Source organism: Terrapene carolina, unplaced genomic scaffold (assembly GCF_002925995.2).
Source record: "Terrapene carolina triunguis isolate 2854851 unplaced genomic scaffold, T_m_triunguis-2.0 Scaffold714, whole genome shotgun sequence".
NCBI lineage: Eukaryota > Metazoa > Chordata > Testudines > Emydidae > Terrapene > Terrapene triunguis.
Genome location: NW_020665065.1, coordinates 13,796,506 through 13,816,364, shown reverse-complemented (window position 1 = coordinate 13,816,364; position 19,859 = coordinate 13,796,506). Strand labels below are relative to the sequence as shown.

Here is a 19,859-nt window from a genome sequence, read left to right as displayed (position 1 = left end):
TTGGCAGCAACAGGCCGTGCACACCCCTTTCTCTGCCCCGAGCCTTGCAATGGGTTTCTTTGGGGAACACCCCAAATGTTGCACTGCAGGACATGTGAGCCACGAACCCGGAGCCATGCATGACACCTTTGGGGCCCAATCCTGCTCTCAGTGGAGTCAGTGGGTGCAGGATCAGCTCCTATGTACCTGAGCCAAAGCCTGCTGAAGTCAATGAGAGTCGTCCCTTTGATGGACTCTGGATCGTGTCCCTGGGGAGGAACCATTATTGGTAAGTGATTCGCTTTTTAAAAACTAAAGAGGAAGAAAAAAACCCCAATCAAATCGCGATTTACTGGTATTTTTTTTGTAGCTTTGGAGCGAATACTCAACTTACCTATGCAATATTCCCACTGACTACAAGCAGGGAAAAGACAGACTGTGTGATACAATATATTAAAAACAAAATCCAAACTCTCTTATGCATCCAATTCCCTCTTTCCCCCTTCCCCCCGGGCATCCTACTTAATGCTTTGTCTAATCTGTTCTACCAAACTCCATTTAATGCTAAGAAAGTGACTCCCAAGTCCTGCTCTTATGCTGCCATTACAGCAGTGAGGAATCAACAAAACACACAGCACACACTGAATGTAAATATATGCATCGGCAAGTCTCGTGTATTCCACGTCTCCAGTGTGTTTTGCTTTTGTGAAAAAGCCTAGGTAGAAGGGTTCCTGCAACAGCGTGTGGAATTTGCATATAAATACCGCAGAACAGGCCCCAGAAATAAAACTGAAAGGCGATGGAACATTATGTACAATGGCCCAACTCAGAGAACATGCACGAATTGCCAACAGTGCTGCTACAGTTTAGGATCTGTCAGCATTTCCATTATAAAACCTGATTTTCAAGGGTTTAGAAGTCAGCTAGGAAAAGGCACTCCAGGATACAGCTTGACCATGCACACAAGATCTCAGCCTCCACGTTTACTGGGTCAAAGTCACTTCCACCTCACCTGGGCTTGGTGGCAAGGAGAGAGAGAGAGAGTTTTCCTAACTCCCTGCAAAGCCACCCTAGGCACAGAGGCCCAGATCCTCAAGGGGAGTTAGGAGCCCAAATATCTTTGAGGATTTGGGGCATGAGTCTCCAAGTTGGCCTCTTCCCTTTTCACACCTCACCTCCAAAGTTCTGTAGGTGGAACTCTGCCCTCTGCTAATGTGTTCATATCCTGCTCGCCTATCTTACATCTGCACAACCTACTGCTGGTTTCCAGGGGGCTTTGGTGAGCGACTGAGTGAAATATCTGTTGGTTGATGTCCCAGCACTGAATGTGTGCACAATCGCCACAAATGGCTGCAACACGGAAGACTCGGTTCATTTCTCCAGATCTAAGGACAAACATCTACATCCTTCAAGCGAGGAAACAAGGCACCTTTTGGACTGCGGAGGCAGTGATCAGATCACAAGCACACTGCTGGCTTAACGTCCAGTAAGCAAACGCCCCTGGATTACAGTCAGACCGGCAAGCTGACAACGTGCTGCCAATAAGGCAAACATGTCTGAGGTGGAACTCAAATGAGGTACTAAGGGCTAGATCCTGGTGCAAATTGGCGTAGCTCCGGCTCCGTTGAAGCCAACAGAGCTATGGTGGAGATTTGGCCCTATCAATGTTTTAATAATTAACAAAAAAGAGAAATACTCTGAAAAGCAGAGCACCTTTAAAGCAATGCATCTCAAATTCTTATCCCTGGGAGTTAAATAGTTAAAAAAACAACACACAACACACCTATACAACTATGATTGTAATCTAACAGATATCCTTGTCACACTGTGCTATAAAAGTTTTAAGCGCCTTTTCAGAAATACTTGCCGTAAACATTGGTTGCTGTGAATTCACCTGCATAACACCCATGTTATTAAGCATGATTACCCGTCACTAGGGTGACCAGATGTCCTGATTTTATAGGGACACTCCCGATTTTTGGGTCTTTTTCTTATATAGGTTCCTATTACCCCCCACCCCCATCCCGATTTTTCACATTTGCTGTCTGGTCACCCTACCCGTCACGCACTATAAAATCTCTAGCTTTATTCCTTAAATATGAATTACTCTGGGCCCATTCTTCCACCTTTACTCAAAGAGTGGTGCCTTCCTTTGCAAATAACCCCCTTGCCTTCAATGGAGTTAACTGCAAGGCGCCACTCACCATGATTAAACGTGACCGAATTCTGGCCTAATATTAGAAACATTGAGGTGTATTCTATAGTCAAGTCCAAGAAAGATATACTTAGCTCTCAACAGACAGTCCAATAAAGGTAAGAGAAATGATCCCAGTGCCCTTTCCTGAGATCTGCTGTTTTTACTGTGAAGCACATTCCTTTCTCAACTAGGTGAGAAACCACAATATTCCTTCTCTCTGAGCTACCCAGTCTGCTTTCTGGAGACAACTGAGCCCCAGACAGGCTTTGAACACTAGGTGTCGCAGTTAGGCAGTGACTGTGCACCGTGAAATTATGCAGGGCAAGGTGAATCAACGCACAACACATTGTGATGTATCTATTTAATACCAGGGAATATTTCTAAGCTGGGGGGGGGAAATTGACTGCATGTCCAGCTGTCATGTGTGTTTTATGGCAGAAATTTGCTTTAAACAGTGAAAACACAGGAGGCAATTGACAACCAGCCTGCTTATGATTTCAGAGCCAAATGCTGAAGAATATGTAGGCATATATGGGCAGAGGAATGGGGGGGTGCATGGACACGTGCTTGGAGCGGTGAAGGAACTGGGTTATGGATACGCTTGCGTGTATGTGTTTGAATAGATCCAGCACTGAACGTGTAAGTAAAGAGGCGTATGAACTTGTGTATTACAGTGGGGACGTGCGGGTACTTGTGATGTGGGTACGTGTCTGCACCTGTTTGATAATTCTAAGCGTTTTGGAGGCATCAGTCACAGTGGTATTGGTGTAGCCAAGCAGGGGTGTCTGTGCTGGGAATGGGGATACAGTATCCATATGTATTTCATGAAAGGAAACTGCACATCATACTGAAGCCTGCCAGTCTGGCCAGACACCCTTTCAACTCTTTGCCTTCTCTACTTAATTCATTGGCCAGCCGGCACACAAGGAAGCTTACAGCTGAGCAGTCACAGACATACAAGTAAGAAGGGTGCCTGCTTTCAATGACATTCACCTTGGGCTTCCAGTACCATGGCGATCTGCAGAGAAGCCAGACAAACAAAATGGTTCCAAAGAGATGGTTGTGTTTTTGCTTTTCCTGGCAAGCTTTTGAAGGCAATTAGGGTCGATTTGTGGCAATTGTGTCTTTGGTCGGTGCTGCAACCCCCTTAACAAAATGAGATCATTTATCACCCAAGCAGGGAAACATTGATGTCAAGGGTGCTTCCGCAGCCTAGCCATACTTTGCAGGGTGTGTGGAAAGATGCAGGTTGTTCAACACCTGGGAAACAGAGTTCACATCGCAGGCAGCTACAGCATGAAGGGAGCAAATAACCAGTGCTGGGGGAATCGCCAAGGGTTCTGGGATGACTGCAGAGGCAGAAACGCAGCTTCTGCAAGTATCTTTCCAGGGTGGTTTGAAAGGCTGCCTGTCTGGGTTTGCTGGACCAGAAACATACGACCATCTGCTAAGGTGAAAGTGTCCAGCCAGGAGACATCCACTGGGCAGGGGCTGTCACAGCGAATCAGACCAAAAGCAAACCCTACAGAATTCATGGTAATGGCAGAGACTCTGGACTGGCTGAGGTTTTCTAAGGTACGTCTCCGCTGCAGCTCAGAGACGCAATTCCCAGAGTGGGTACCTGCACACACACTAGCTCTGCTTGGGCTTGGTTGCTCAAGGATGTCCCTAGGATCTCAGATAGTGTGGTACTCGGGTGGCTCTGCTGCGGTCACGCTGCTTAGTGCGGCAAGGGATTGAGGTTGGATATTAGGAAAAACTCTCTCACGCTAAGGCTAGCTAAGCACTGGAACAGGCTTCCACGGGAGGGTGTGGAATCCCCATCTGTGGGGTTTTTAAGAACAGGCTGGACAAACACCTGTCAGGGAGAGTCTACTTGGGCCTGCCTCAGTGTAGGCGGCTGGACTGGATGACCTCTCGAGGTCCCTTCCAGCCCCACATTTCTATGATTTTTAGCTAGCAGGTGAACATCTTCCGGAGCTGCGATTTACACCTCCCAGCTGCCCCGTAGAGGTGCCCCGTCTGCACTCCAGCCTAAACCAATGCCTCCAGCTACAGCTGCAGGAGGGAGGGCTCTCACCATGGCGAGCTCGGCTTCCAGTTCCTTCATTCTGTTGTCTTTCAGATCCAGCTGGGAGCGGAGCGCGCTGGCGTGGTCTGTCGCCTCTTTGGCTTGCCGGCGCAGCTCCCACTTCTCGCGCTCCAGGAGATCCTTCTCTTTCGCAAGTGCTTTCACTGCATCCTCGCTCTCCTGCAAAGACACCAGGGCAAAGGCAGGGAATGAGAGAACAGGCACCGCTCGCTTCCCCAGGAAATCCGTGCCACGCAACACAGGGCAGCGTTTTATCTGGTATTAAAAACACTGGGCAAAATCATGACCACACTGGAGTCAATGGCAAAGCTCCTATTGGCTTCAATGGGGCCAGGATTTCACCCCCTCTTCCTTACCTTCTCCTACCAGAGCCTACAGCCAGGGTGAATAGGGAGGGTTGTAAGGAAGCTGCAGGTCTGCGTCGGGGGTAATAAGTAGGGAAAGAAGCAACACACTGAAAAACTGAAGGGCAAACAAACAAAAGTAAGAGATCGTTTTCACCGCCTGTGTCTCTTTGCCACACTCTGGACTAGACCCCTCCTGGAGACCCTCTGCCCATGTGAGTGCCACCGACCAGGCCTGTGGGGCAAAATGGATCTGCACTGCAGCTCCCGGGCCAAGGGTGGCCATAATGAAGTGCCAGCGTTTCACCAGAACGTTAGCACTGAAACGAACGCTGGAGAGAAGCGAGGAGTTAGCTGCTCGAGAGAGCCCTGGGGATTCTAATTCCCGGTGCCAAAGAACCTAAAGCGGAGGCAAGCTTGTTCGCAAGCCCAGCTGCCCTGGAAACGCACCATTGCCTACTGTTTGACACAAGCCTGTGGTATCTCTTCCTGAATTGCAGATTTAGTCTGTCCCCTGTGGATACGGGGATAGGAGAACGGGCCTCATAGGAAACCCCCTGCCCCCTTCATCGCTCACAACAGAGCTTAATAAAAACAAAAGATTCCCTGTTTCTACAAGGAAACTCCTATTAAAAAAAATACAGGTGGCAGCTACTTCGTGTGCAGCTTCGGTACAGATACAGAAGTTTTCTGGGTTTTTAATCTGTCTGTCTGTCTTTGGGTTCTGATATCTGAGCACCTGCCACATGAAATTTGGTGGCAACAGTCTAGTCCCTAGTGGGCTTCAAGGAACCCTGGCTCTTCTCCTTTTCTGGGTTTGAGAGCTTTGTTGTGCTTCTGGAGATTAATCATACTCAGGCCTTCTCCAGCCCTTCTCATTCACAGATCTCAATGCACTTTACAATGGCGGCTAAAGCACCATCATCTCGGTTTGACATGGGGGGAAACTGAGGCACAGTGGGGTCATGTGGTTCAGGACAGAGTCTGTGGCAGAAACAGGAATTGAATTGTAGTCTCCTGACTTCCACTCTGGTTCCCTGCCCACTGGACCACACCGTCTTCAGGTTCCTGCGCCAATGAGATGACATCCCGGAGCCACCTAAGAGGAGATTGCTGGATGGGAAATTACCTGGCTACAAAAAGCGCACAAGCCACCTCACTTGTGTTGTCAAGGCCGTGCAGCACTGGGAGCCCAGCTGATGCAGAATGCCAGCCAACTAAGTTATTAGTTTGACGGTGGTCACGGCCCAGTGCAAACTAGTTCAGTGAGGCGAAAGCAGCACGGACGTGATTGTGCTCATGGCAGCGTGCATCCCGCCGGCTGTATTTTTCACCTTTCAATCTTTTTTTTTTTTTTTTTGGTAAAAGAGGACGGTAGATGGCAGCTGCATTTGCGCGCTGGGTATTACTTTCTGCCAGGGATCCCTCCCCATGACGCTGCTTTAGTGACTGAATGATTAGCAGCTGCAGAAAAGTCCAGCTGTTTTGAGAGTCGGCTCCTCCGGGAACAGGTCGAGGGACATGCAGCTTGGTGCCACCTGTGCCCGTTCAGGGGAACAGATCACCGAGGGCTGATTTGGCACCTCGCAGTCCAGGGGGCAGTGCACAGCGTACTTTGCCCAATGGCCAAAGGGGGAAGCAGGGACGGAAGTGTGATGCTGTAATGCCTTTCTCCTGGTGCTTCCTTGGTTACTTCCTTCTGCATGGCAGCTCAGCTGGAGAGAGGAGGAAAAGGTGGAGCTAAGATTGTGTCTGCCCTTTGCCCCGTGCCCACACACCTGCATGGGATGCGGGATCAGCCGCTCAGCACCAGCTGCTTCCCCCGACACCATGCAGGGTCTGGCAACATAGGGAGCCCATGCACGGGGACTAAGGGGACTGCTTACATCCCCTTATGTCACTGTGCATGTGGTCGAGCCCAAAGGCTGAAATTTGCAAAACTGCCTATGGGAACTGGGTGCCTAAATGCCTCGGAGGCCCAGGGAATCTCAGACTAGGTGTTAGTACATGGGAGTGGTGGCTTCTACCAAATAGGACCAGGCTGACATGCTCTGCAGCTAGTCTGATTGTTTTAAATTCTAGCCCTATTGAAAAACCTCTGTGCATCCCTCTCCTTTCCAGGATGGCTAAAGGGGACATTCAGAGAGCAGTTCCTGTTGTCACAGTCAAATGATCGTTTCAGCTTCTGCAAGGCCAAGCTCAGGAAAACACAAACCAACCCCCAACGTTGCATGTAATGAAGGCAGCAGTGTTCTCGCCTCACCAATAGCTTTGCATATATGTAGAAGCCAAACAGCGCCAGTCCTTCCACATACAGCACTGGACCGAAGAGGGCTGAATTAACACGGGGGACACAAGGAAAGGGTATCAGCGTAAAACATCAGCAACGCCATCCCTCCATCCTGCTTCCCACTGAAATCCCCTCCACGGTCCCATGTGTTCAGAGGTGTTATCAGAGGTAGGTCGAAGCCCTACATTTTTATAGAGGACAGCAGGCCGATGGTTTACATCACCCGTCAACCACGGTGATGGAACATTGTTGGCTCTTCCCCATACTATAGATGAAACTGTTCTATCAACACCAGCCTACAGACTGTTGCCGAGAGCGTGGTTTCCCCGGCCATGCAGACAAGTGCTTTTTCCTGGACAATTTGTTTGAAAGCCACGCTGTTGTGAGAGTCTATAGCCTGGTTTGACCAACAGCACTTTCAGAATAAGCAGATCCTCTCTGGTGATTAGGGAAAACGGGATAAAACCGCTGCTAGCCACAATCATGTTCAGAAACACTGAGCACCCGCAACTCCCACTGACCCCAGCTTGAGGTTGAGTCTTGGATGTTCAACACTTCTGATAATCAAGCCTCGTTATTGCACCGTTTCCAGTCACACTGTGGACAAGACCTAAGGCGCTTAAGGTCACTGCGACAGACTATGGGTGCGGGTCCTTGAGACCAGGATGGCAATGTCATTTCCTTTGAGGCTTGTGGAGAAATGTTATGGGATGCCCTGGGAGAACAAGCACAAGGAAGAGGCAGGATGCTTTTTCAAACACTCTTTGATCCTTCTCCATGAATACAGGAGATGACCTCAGAGTCGCCCAGACCCCAGTTCATAGGTTATTTCATACACTAAGTTTCTCTAGTGAATCAGTGGTGAAAATACGCAGGCTGCCTGCCACAGAGTGGAAACGAGGACATGTCCCTCAGCCTCTCTGCAAACACAGCCCCCAGGGAAGAATTGCCTCAGACTCCCATAAAGATCCTACCAGCAGATCTGGATGAAGCAAGTGGAGGGGCTGCAGAGATCATAAAACCTCCAGCATTCTTGCAAGCAAATGAGCAGCGCAAAGAGCCTCTCCCAACCTATGTGCCTTCCTCCATGTGTTCCTCCCGCACGTGTCTTTGGGATTTTTTAAATTGTATTGATTTTCTCACACAAGCTGGAAAGAAAAATACAATTTTCTGCAAAAGCTGAAAGCTGGATTCGCGTGATCTTTGTTATGATACTTTAAAAATAGAAACTTTCTCTCTCTGCATGGAAAAAAGCCCAGAATAATTACAGATGTTTGATTCCCATGGCTGTTTATTGGAGCGGATGGCTCTATGCAGCCTAATCAAAAGCAAAACAGGAAACTGTCTCTCTATATATATCCTCTTGCAAACAGAGCAGAGATGCCGAAAACATTTCAGAGAAATGCTATTTATTCTTGAGCGACTTAGTCTAGAGTCACTGCAGTTTGTATGTTCTTTTAACAAGCTCTTAACTTTAAGGACAATTACAAAACCTGTCCTTGAAATAACCCGTTGTAAAAGCTCATTCCCTTGAGCAGAGAGCGAGAGAGAGAGAGCGGGAGCGCGCACACCATATTGGTTCAATGATTTCTTCCAGTCCGATTTGTTACATGAGACGGATAGAGCAATACTCTTAAATCAAACACCGCTAACTTTGCTCATTGACCTGACTTTTCCTGTATTTAGGTATTTACTAGTGCTCCAGTTATATTGCCAGCTGCCTTACCACCTTTTATTTGCTCACTCACCTGAGATAAGTTTTTTTTTGATCCGGGAGTTAAATCTCTCCAGGTCTTTTCACTACCATCATTCATCACAGCAATGCGAGTAGATTTTGGACTTGATCTTGCAGCACTGAAGTGAATGGGACTTTTGCCATTGACTTCAATGGGGAGGATCGAAGAGTTTCTGCGTGGGCTGGTAATGTTTTCAGGACAATTTAGAAAGGCCAATGCACAGATTCAATACAAGCCATTGTAGACTGTGGTACAGAGAGAGCCAATAGGACATCAGCCCCTTGCTTTGGATAGTGCAGATGGCATGGCTTTTAGAGCCTAATCCAGAGCCCACTGATATCAATGGAAAGGCTTCAGCATGTCCCCAGGATGTGAGAGATGGATTCTGCAGCCCTCAAGAGCGCGGGAAGGTGGACTCTGCGGTGTGATACAGGCTGTTGGTGCAGATGACACCCAAGTAAGTGCTCATATACTCTGCAGATACAGTATCCTGCAGCCCTAGTGTTACCAGCAACAGACTGCCTGCTCCCTTGGTATAGATTGCACCAGCTACGGGAAGAGGGTGTGTGTGTGGTTGGAGTTTGTACCTGCACAGACCACACCTCCTTACCCTTACATCCTGAAGAGTATGCAGCAGAGTGGCGTCTCTGAGGACTTTGAGGGTGGAATCCGGCTCACAGAGGACGATTTCCCACTCTGACCCCTCTCTGCCTGTGGGCTTTTTCTAGCAGCAACCTTTAAACATGGCTGCCACGTTTAAGAAATGTGCAATATTTTTGCATTTTGACAGCTAAAGTTTATCACTTACACTATGTTAAACACCGATGTCTGAGCTAAAATGAAGCCACAGTATAACAACTAAAACAGAAGAACATCAGAATGGCCACACTGGGTCAGACCAATGGTCCATCTAGCTCAGTGTGTGATACAGGCTGTTGGTGCAGATGGCACCCAAGTAAGTCTTTGACAGTGACCAGAGCTAGAGGCTTCAGAGGAAACGAACACAACAGGGCAATTATTGAGTGATCCAGCCCGTCATCCAGTCTCAGCTTCTGGCAGTCAGAGGCTTACGGACACCTGGAACATGGGGTTGTGTCCCTAACCATCTTGACAAATAGCCATTGATGGACTTATCCTCCATGAACTTATCTAATTGTTTTTATAACCCAATTATACTTGTGGCCTTCACAACATCCCATAGCAATGAGTCCACAATTGACTGTGTGAAGAAGTCCTTTCTTAAGTTTGTTTTAAATCTGTCGCTATTAATTTCATTGGGTGACCTCTGGTTCTTGTGTTATTTCTCCCTTCCCATAACACTTCCTTATTCACTTTCTCCACACCTTTCCTGATTTTACAGATCTCTATTATATCCTCCCTCAGTTGTCTCTTTTCTAATCTAATATGATTGCTCTCTTTAAATATATCAAAGGGATAAATACCAGGGAGGGAGAGGAATTATTTCAGCTCAGTACTAATGTGGACACGAGAACGAATGGATATAAACTGGCCGTGGGGAAGTTTAGGCTTGAAATTAGACGAAGGTTTCTAACCGTCAGAGGGGTGAAATTTTGGAACAGCCTTCCGAGGGAAACGGTGGGGGCGAAAGACCTCTCTGGCTTCAAGATTAGGCTAGATAAGTTTATGGAGGGAATGGTTTGATGGGATAACGTGATTTTAGTCAATTAGGTAATAACGTGCCATCGCTGGTAAAATGTGGGTCCGGCTGGAGAATCTTGCCTGTATGCTCGGGGTTCTATTGATCGCCATATTTGGGGTCGGGAAGGAATTTTCCTCCAGGGTAGATTGGCAGAGGCCCTGGAGGTTTTTTGCCTTCCTCCGCAGCATAGGGCAGGGGTCGCAAGCTGGAGGATTCTCTGCGACTTGAAGTCTTTAAATCACGATCTGGAGACTTCAACAGCTGAGATAAGGGAAATTGGGTGGGTCAGCTTTTGTGGCCTGCATCATGCGGGAGGTCAGACTAGATGACCATAATGGTCCCTTCTGACCTTAAAGTCTATGAGTCTATGAGCAGCCCCAATCTCTCCTTGTATGGAAGTTGTTTCATATCCTTAATCATTTTTGTTGCCCATCTCTGTTTTTTTGCCAATTCTAATATATCATTTTTGAGATAGGGTGCCCAGAACTACACACAGTATTCAAGCTGTGGGTGTCCCATGGATTTATATAGTGGCATTGTATTTTCTGTCTTATTTTTTCTCTCTTTCCCAATGGTTCCTAATATTCTGTTAGCTTTTCTTTTACTGCTACTGCACATTGAGCGGATGTTTTTGGAGAACTATCCACAAGGACTCCAAGATCTCTTTCTTGAGTGGTAACAGCTAATTTAGATCCCATCATTTTGTCGGTATACTTGGGATTATGATTTCCAATGTGCATTAACATTGCACTTAACACTGAATTTCATCTGCCATTTTGTTGCCCAGTCACCCAGTTTTGTGAGATCCCTTTGTAGCTCTTTGCAGTCAGCTTTGGACTTAACTGTCTTGACTAATTTTGTATCATCTGCAAACTTTGTCACTTCACTTTTTATCCCTTTCCCCTGATCATTTATGAAGATGTTAAACAGCACTGGTCCCAGTACAGATCCTTGGAGGACCCTGCTATCTACCTCTCTAAACTATGAAAATTGACTATGTAGTCCTACCCTTTGTTTCCTATCTTTTAGCCAGTTACTGATCCATGAGAGGATCTTCTTTCTTATCCCATGACTGCTTGCTTTACTTAAGAGCCTTTGGCATGGGATCTTGTCAAAGGCTTTCTGAAAGTCCAAGAACGTTATCATCAATTTTATCATCCTTGTCCACATGAATGTTGACATGTTCAAAGAATTCTAATAGATTGGTGAGGCATGATTTTCCTTAACAAAAGCTGTTTTGACTCTTCCCCAACATAGCATGTTCATCTGTGTCTGATAATTCTGGACAGGCTATGCAGGAGCTTACTTTTCTGTGTTGCTCGTAGTTCCTGATGAAGTCACGTAGCTGTTCCTCCCGGCTCTCCAGCGTGGCGTAGAGCTGTTGCATTTGGCTTACCAGGTCTGTCTTCTCTGCTTTCAAACGTTTTCGATCTGCCTTCATGGCTGCATGAAAGAACACAGTTACAGCTCAAGGTCAGAGACAGGAAATGGGGCTCTTCTCTACATTCAGAAAGTCACATCTCAATCTTTCCAAACACTCTGGGCTTATTTTAAACACAGGACAACTACAATTCTACGAAGGATTCTGAACTCCTGATTTTCCTGTGATAATTAGCGTGAATAGGAACCGCCGCGGATGCTCTGCCATAGTTAGCTGAATGATGCAAATGGAATCAGAGCCTGATCTATGCTAGGGATATCTGTAAATTCACCAGTCCATATCCATGTATTATGAATGCCTCTTTCCACGGTTGGAAACTAAGGCCCTTAGTAGAGAACTTAAGCACATGGCTAACCCAATTTATTTCAGTGAGCCTATTCATGTGCTTAGGACAAGGATGTGCTGAAATGCTTTGATGGATTGTGGCCTAAATTTGATCTAAAAAAGAAAAGACCTATGCTATTTTTAATCTAAAATGTTACCGGTCTACTACAGCCAAAACCAATGTAGTTTTCAATGCTCTGTAAGTTAAAAAAGAAACAGTGGTATTGGTAGTGACCCATCCTACTAGATTTTAAGAACTGGTCTGATCATTTACAGTTCTGGAGTCTTTCAAATGCACCTGTCTGCCAGAAGAAAATGCCTTTATTTTTTAAGCATGAACTCAGTGTTATTCAGTGCAATCCACGCCGGATGGCAGGAAATTCCTTTACTGATTATGCCAAGTTTCCTTCTAGGTTGGAGATGGAACCATGCCAAGTTTATAGCTAACCCTAGAACCACAAGATAGAATCCTGGTTTCATTGAACTCAGTGGCAAAACTCCCACTGGCTTCACAGCGGGGCCAAGGTTTCACCCATAAAGTCTGAAGAGGTTTGGCTTTGGCATTCCATCTCTATGCCAACTGCAATTAAAGAAAATAACCAAGCTCTGAAACGACAGTCCAGGGGCTAGGTTCTGATCTCATCTACGCTGGTGTTAATCCAGAGCAGTTCCACTGAACCCAATGTTGGTGCGATGCAGATCAGAATTTGGTCAGACCTTCCAAGCCCAATTCAACCTCAGCCAGCAGGGCAGCACGACCCATTCGGATGGAATAATCACACCCGGCTGATTTTCAAATTCCAATTACAGAACAAAACCAGGGGGGTGGGGAAAAAAGCATTTGAGATTTTTCATCTCCAAAATGTCAGGCTACAGGCATTTCACAGCAGACATGTTCCTGTACTGGGCAGAGTGCTCCTTTCTGCTTGTTACTGCAAAAATAAGTCACCCATCGTGTTACATCCCATCAAACATCTTTCAAGGAGGAGGAACAGGAGATATTTGGGGTGCCTGAGTGAAACAGAATAAGAAACTGAGGAAGGGAGACCAAAGGGCAGGGAGGTTGAGCCTAAATAAACAGGGTATTTCCTCCTTGCTCACAAACTAATGTAAATTACAAACACCACAACACTGAGACATCACAGCGTTTGTTATGGCTCTTAATCTTCCCACCTCCTGTTAAGTTACAATGCAGCAAGCTGATGGGGAGTAGCAGAAAATGAGTGCCGACTTCTCACCAGTTCACTTCATTTCCCCAAACCCTCCTGTACCAGCTCAGAGAAGTAGTGCTGTCCTAGTAGTGCTTCGTGGTGGGAGGAACGAAACACGTACGTCCGAGCGGGAATAGGAGAATACTGGAGAAAGTACATTGCTTGGCTTGTTCCACAGATTACAGGTGGAAAGAGAAGTCAGGATCAGAGTGCAAACAGAAAGACATGCCGTGATAAAGGGGGTTCTTGTGATACTTTCAGTCCAATCAGAAGTAGGAAGTGCCAGGAATCTCACAAGAAAACTCGTGCCCATGAATCTTCTAGCCTAATATTGCAGAGCCAAGGGTTCTGATCGTTCATATAAACATGTTCACATTACAATGCTCCTGACTGGCTCAAAGAATCTTAGGGCATGTCTACACTTGCCGGTGGATCGAAACTGCTGCAATCGATGCAGTGAGTGTCGATTTAGCGGGTCTGGTGAAGACAAGATAAATCGATGGGTGAGCACTCTCCCATCGATTTGTGTACTCCACCTCCCCGAGAAATGTAAGGGAAATCGACGGGTGACGCTCGCCCGTCGACACAGCGCAGTGTCGCCACCGCGGTAAGTGGATCTATGTCGACTTCAGTTATGTTATTCACGTAATGGAAGTTGTGTAAGTTAGATCGATTTACCACAGTAGTGTAGACCAGGCCATAGTAATGTAGGGTTAGTAGAGACCTCAAGATCCATCCCCATCCCTCTGTGCTGAAACAGGACCAAGTATACCTAGACATCTGCAGGGATTGAACCTGGGACTTCTGGATCTAAAAACATGAGCTTCTTCTGCTCAAGCAAATGACCCTGGTCTACAACACTGTGCTGTTACACTAGTTTCCAGGATCTTATTCAAACTGAACCTGGAACCAATTTGCCCAACACTCACTGGTACATTCTGCAACTTTATGAAATAATACATTTTAAAAAGGGCCAGATTCTGTCCCCTTTAGATACGTTAAGTCACTTTATTCTATTGCTTTCAATGAGATTATTTGCAGCACAAAATGCTAAACTAAGCACAAGAAGAACAAAAATGAGGCCCAAAAGGTTTCGATTTTCAAGACTTGTTACTTTGAACTCTCCCCACTGATTTGAGTCCCCTACACAATTCCCATATTTTACCGGGGAGAAAATACCAGGTATTACAGCAGAGAAAGGCAGAACAAGCCCCAGTGGCTGGAAGTTAAAGCCAGACAAATCCAAATGAGAAATCGGGCACACACTTGGAACAGTGAGGATGATTAGTGATGGGAACAAAATTACCAAGGGAAGTGGTGGATTCGCCATCTCTTGATGTCTTCAAAGCAAGACTGGAGGCTTTTCTGGTTGATGCTTTAGCCATTGGGCTTGATAGAGGAGCAACAGGGTTAAATTCAATGGTCTTTATTATAGAGGAGATCAGACCAGATGACCTCATACGCCTTCTGGCCATAAAAATCGAAAAGTTTACATTACAAAAAACTCTGCAGCCGTTTGAAATCATGTTGGCTTGAGAATGAACGGGGGAGGGAACAAAGAAAACACCACCACAACACTTTTGCTTTAGATTACATTAAAATCCACTTATTTTCTCCCTATTTGTTTTCTAGATGCTCATTTGCAGGGGTGGAATTTTTTGCCTTATAAATACTGTATGGAGCATAGAAAAAACAAGGCCAAATAATGACATAATAAATCAGGGGAATATTAGTTAATGAGCCAAACTGCCAGTAGTTTCCCCTCACTCCTCTTCTGCACACATTTCTCCAATTCAGTTCCTGGCCAGGCTTGGTGTTGATGGCTAAAAGCAGCCATCAGTCCTCATCTTTTTATTCTTCTAATAATTACAAGCCTTGGTGATCTCTTCCAGGGCAGAACAGCTTCAGAGGCGGCTTGAGATGAGTCAGAGCTGGAATCTGAATCCAGCAATGCTTGGGAGATGGTATGAGAGACCCATCTGTAGCTCACGCTGAGTGTGGAGGAGCCAGCTGTTGGCTTCTTGCATGAATTTTCACCATGCAATTGGTCTCCGCTTCCTGCCCTCCCTTCCAGAGAGCAACTTCGGTATAAGTAAAATCTCCATTTATATGTTATATAAAGGACAGGGATACATTATTCTTATTAATAATTACTACATGTTCCATCTGCATTGGTTATTATTTGCATCACTGTAGCACCCAGGAGCTCCAGTGATGGACCAGGACCCCATGGTGGTAGGCGCTCCACAAACACAGAACAAAAGGACGGTCCCTGTCCCAAAGGCTCAAGTTGCAGAGTGGAAAATCAGGTTAACTCGAACAGCTTAATGGGACTAAATCGGGGGGCCCAGATGATCTTCATCCAAGAATATTAAAGGAACTGGCACATGAAATTGCAAGCCCATTAGCAAGAATTTTTAATAAATCTGTAAACTCAGGGGTTGTACCGTACAACTGGAGAATTGCTAACATAGTTCCTATTTTTAAGAAAGGAAAAAAAGTGATCTGGGTAACTACAGGCCTGTTAGTTTGACATCTGTAGCATGGCAAGGTGTTGGCAAATTTTTTGAAGGAGAAAGTAGTTAAGGACATTGAGGTCAATGGTAATTGGGACAAAATACAACATGGTTTTACAAAAGGTAGATCGTGCCAAACCAACCTGATCTCCTCCTTTGAGAAGGTAACAGATTTCTTAGACAAAGGAAACACAGTGGATCTAATTTACCTCGATTTCAGTAAGGCATTTGATACGGTTCCACATGGGGAATTATTAGCTAAATCGGAAAAGATGGGGATCAATATGAAAATTGAAAGGTGGATAAGGAACTGGTTAAAGGGGAGACTACAACGGGTCATACTGAAAGGTGAACTGTCAGGCTGGAGGGAGGTTACTAGTGGAGTTCCTCAGGGATCGGTTTTGGGACCAATCTTATTTAATCTTTTTATTACTGATCTTGGCACAAAAGGTGGGAATGTGCTAATAAAGTTTGCGGATGACACAAAGCTGGAGGGGTATTGCCAATACAGAGAGGGACCAGGAATCATACAGGAAGATCTGGATGACCTTGTAAACTGGAATAATAGTAATAGGATGGAATTTAATAGTGAAAAGTGCAAGGTCGTGCATTTAGGGATTAATAAGATTTTTTGTTATAAGCTGGGGATGCATCAGTTGGAAGTAACAGAGGAGGAGAAGGACCTCAGAGTATTGGTTGATCACAGGATGACTATGAGCCGCCAATGTGATATGGCCGTGAAAAAAGCTAATGTGGTCTTGGGATGCATCAGGCGAGGTATTTCCAGTAGAGATAAGGAGGTGTTAGTACCATTATACAAGGCCCCGGTGAGACCTCATCTGAAATACTGTGTGCAGTTCTGGTCTCCTATGTTTAAGGAGGATAAATTCAAACTGGAACAGGTACAGTGAAGGGCTACTAGGATGATCTGAGGAATGGAAAACCTGTCTCATGAAAGGAGACTCAAAGAGCTTGGCTTGTTTAGCCTAACCAAAAGAAGGCTGAGTGGAGATATAGAATCATAGAATATCAGGGTTGGAAGGGACTTCAAGAGGTCATCTAGTCCAACCCCCTGCTCAAAGCAGGACCAATTCCCAACTAAATCATCCCAGCCAGGGCTTTGTCAGGAGGAGGTCAGATATGATTGCTCTCTATAAATATATCAGAGGAATAAATACCAAGGAGAGAGAGGAATTATTTAAGCTCAGTACCAATGTGGATACAAGAACAAATGGATATAAACTGGCCATCAGGAAATTTAGACTTGAAATTAGATGAAGTTTTCTAACCATCAGAGGAGTGAAGTTCTGGAACAGCCTTCCAAGGGGAGCAGTGGGGGCAAAAGACATATCTGGCTTCAAGACTAAGCTTGATAAGTTTATGGAGGGGATGGTATGATGGGATAGCCTAATTTTGGAAATTAATTGATTTTTGACTATTAGCAGTAAATATGCCCAATGGCCTGTGATGGGATGTTAGATTGGGTGGGATCTGAGTTACTACAGAGAATTCTTTCCTGGTTGCTGGCTGATGAGTCTTGCCCACATGCTCAGGGTTTAGCTGATCGCCATATTTGGGGTCGGGAAGGAATTTTCCTCCAGGGCAGATTGGCAGAGGCCCTGGGGGGTTTTCGCCTTCCTCTGCAGCGTGGGGCACGGGTCACTTGCTGGAGGATTCTCTGCATCTTGAAGTCTTTAAACCACGATTTGAGGACTTCAATAACTCAGACATAAGTTAGAGGTTTGATATAGGAGTGGGTGGGTGAGATTCTGTGGCCTGCGTTGTGCAGGAGGTCAGACTAGACGATCATAATGGTCCCTTCTGACCTTAAAGTCTATGAGTCTATGATTCTAAATATAAGGGAAAATGTGGATAATGGTATTGGTTCAAGAGATGGAATGAGATGCAAATGGTGGTTGTTCTATCATGGGAACATCCAATGATTAGCCTGGATACCATCAGGGATGAGTCGGAAATAGTTGAGTCCATCCTGCCACAGTGCAGGAGGAGGGTCCCACATAAGCCATGAGAAGGTATTTTCCCAACCCAAATCACTCTAGGACTCTGATTCTGCACATAGGAGGCAGTATATCAGAACGGTGCTAAAAACAGAATGCATGTGTTACAAGTCCAGCGAATGAGACCGCTGAATACCTCTCACTACAGATGGAGCTCGTGGAGAGGGTTGGTACACGTACACTGATCTATCGTCTTCCAGTGTGCCCACCCCACACACAGAGAGCAGAATCTCTGCTTATCATTTAATAGATCTCTTGACCGGCTGAGCTAGCAGAGAAGACCGGTATGCACAAATGTATTTATCATGTTCCAAGCAGAGCTCACTGCAGAAGCTCTGCTAACCATTTGGCAAATAAACTTTTTTTTCCTTTCCAAGCGATTCTGTGATATGATCAGCAAACTCCTTAAAAAAAATTAATAATAAAAACACACACACAAAAGTGCCAAGGGCATACATCAGAGGACAAATATCTCGCTGAGGTGCCACTGAACAAGCTGCAGGCAATATATATATTTATCACACAGACAAAAACATTATGAAGGTTGCAAAGTCAAGGACTCAAAAGTTAGGAAGTGCCAGAACTAAGGACGCACCGGGCAACCTTAGCAACAGGGTGCACCCTGCGCACGGGGGGAGAGAGCAAGAAAACAGGAGAGCTAATTTTGTTGCCAGGAAGAAGATTCCAATTTTATGGCGTGGTGTGCTGGAGAGACTGCCCCCTTGCCAGGCATCCTCCAGCCTGCAGAGATTAATGAACAGCATCAGGTCGAACAAAAACTCTCTCATAAGACCTCCATCAACCATCGGTATTTTCTCTTCGTGTTACTGCTGTACGATAGAGACCCATGCTGGGGTAAACAAGGGGGATTGATATACAAGGCTGCCCAAGGCTGGTACACTCAAACTGGCTGGAGAATGTAATGGGAAAGCAGAGAGGTTTGCCATGAATGGGTAACCCAGGCAGGGCCAACTTCGTTTTACAAAACCCACTCTTGCTGTATTGCTGTTTTTTCATGGGAACAGCTTAACCCTTTAGACATCACCTACAGGTTCCAATGGAATGTGTATTGGAAGATGCAAATGTGGTCCAATGTGAGCGAAGTGAAATAGTATCGTTGTATCAAACATTATGTTGAGCCTAGGTTGCGAATAGTGTGGTAATACTCTTATATCCCTTAAAGGAAAGCTACATACAGTATCATATGCATCCAGAAATGCTCTGTCCTGAACTGATTGATGAACACAGTACTATGTACCTCCACTAGCACTTATTTATCTGTGAAATACAGTATATGCTTAGCTGTTTACTATATCAAATATTTGCAGGGATATACATGGGAACTGTAATCTTTTCAGCCTGGGCTTTTTTGGACACTTTTAAAAGCAAATCAGTGGGTTTAGCTCTGGGTCTCACTTATGTTGAGCTCAATGGAGTTACAATGGGATAATGCCACAGAGATCAGAATCAGGTGCATTATGGACTTGGATGGGAGCTGGATCAGCCCTAGGTCTCCACCATGAGCATAAATGAAGTAGGGTTTTAAAAAACCTAATTAATTATATCTATAATTGATCGTGTGGAGTCTGGACCACAAATAGGTTTTTAGATTATATATAAAATAAAATAAAAATACATCAACGATGGGCTGAAGCCACAAAACTCCAGATCCAGATCTCAAAAAGTCCAAAGTCTAGGGGCTTTTGGATCAGTTCATTATAAACAGAGAGGCCATGTGCAAACTTCAGATCTGTGCTCATATTTTTAACACCCCTAATGGGATTCCCCCGAGATCTTTCCACTCAGCTTATCTAGAACACCTCAACCAGTTCTCTGGGATCCAAAAAGCTTGGTTTGACTCCAGCTTGGCACTCAGGTTACATTATTAGGGAGTAACAGCTCTTTGCCCATGCTGGCAAGGCCTGGACGCAGGGGGTGCAAGGGATGAACCCACAATTCCAACTCATGTCCCACACCACACAGCATAGATCATCTTTCCTAGCTACCACCATCTATACGTGCATGAAAAGACCAATCGCTGTGCAGACTGC

The 19,859-nt window shown here is 45.6% G+C and overlaps 1 protein-coding gene across 4 annotated transcripts in view; it reads right to left on the bottom strand.

Annotated features, from left to right (window-relative positions):
* LOC112104185 (kazrin) overlaps positions 1-19,859 on the bottom strand; it is a 400,475-nt gene that overhangs the window by 68,512 nt on the left and 312,104 nt on the right. For all 4 annotated transcript variants that reach the window (XM_026659996.2, XM_029913544.1, XM_029913546.1 and 1 more), the window contains 2 exons: positions 11,605-11,741; positions 4,257-4,427 (listed from right to left, as the gene is read on the bottom strand). In XM_026659996.2, the coding sequence (XP_026515781.1) occupies positions 4,257-4,427; positions 11,605-11,741 (308 nt within the window). The remainder of the gene's footprint in view (positions 1-4,256; positions 4,428-11,604; positions 11,742-19,859) is intronic.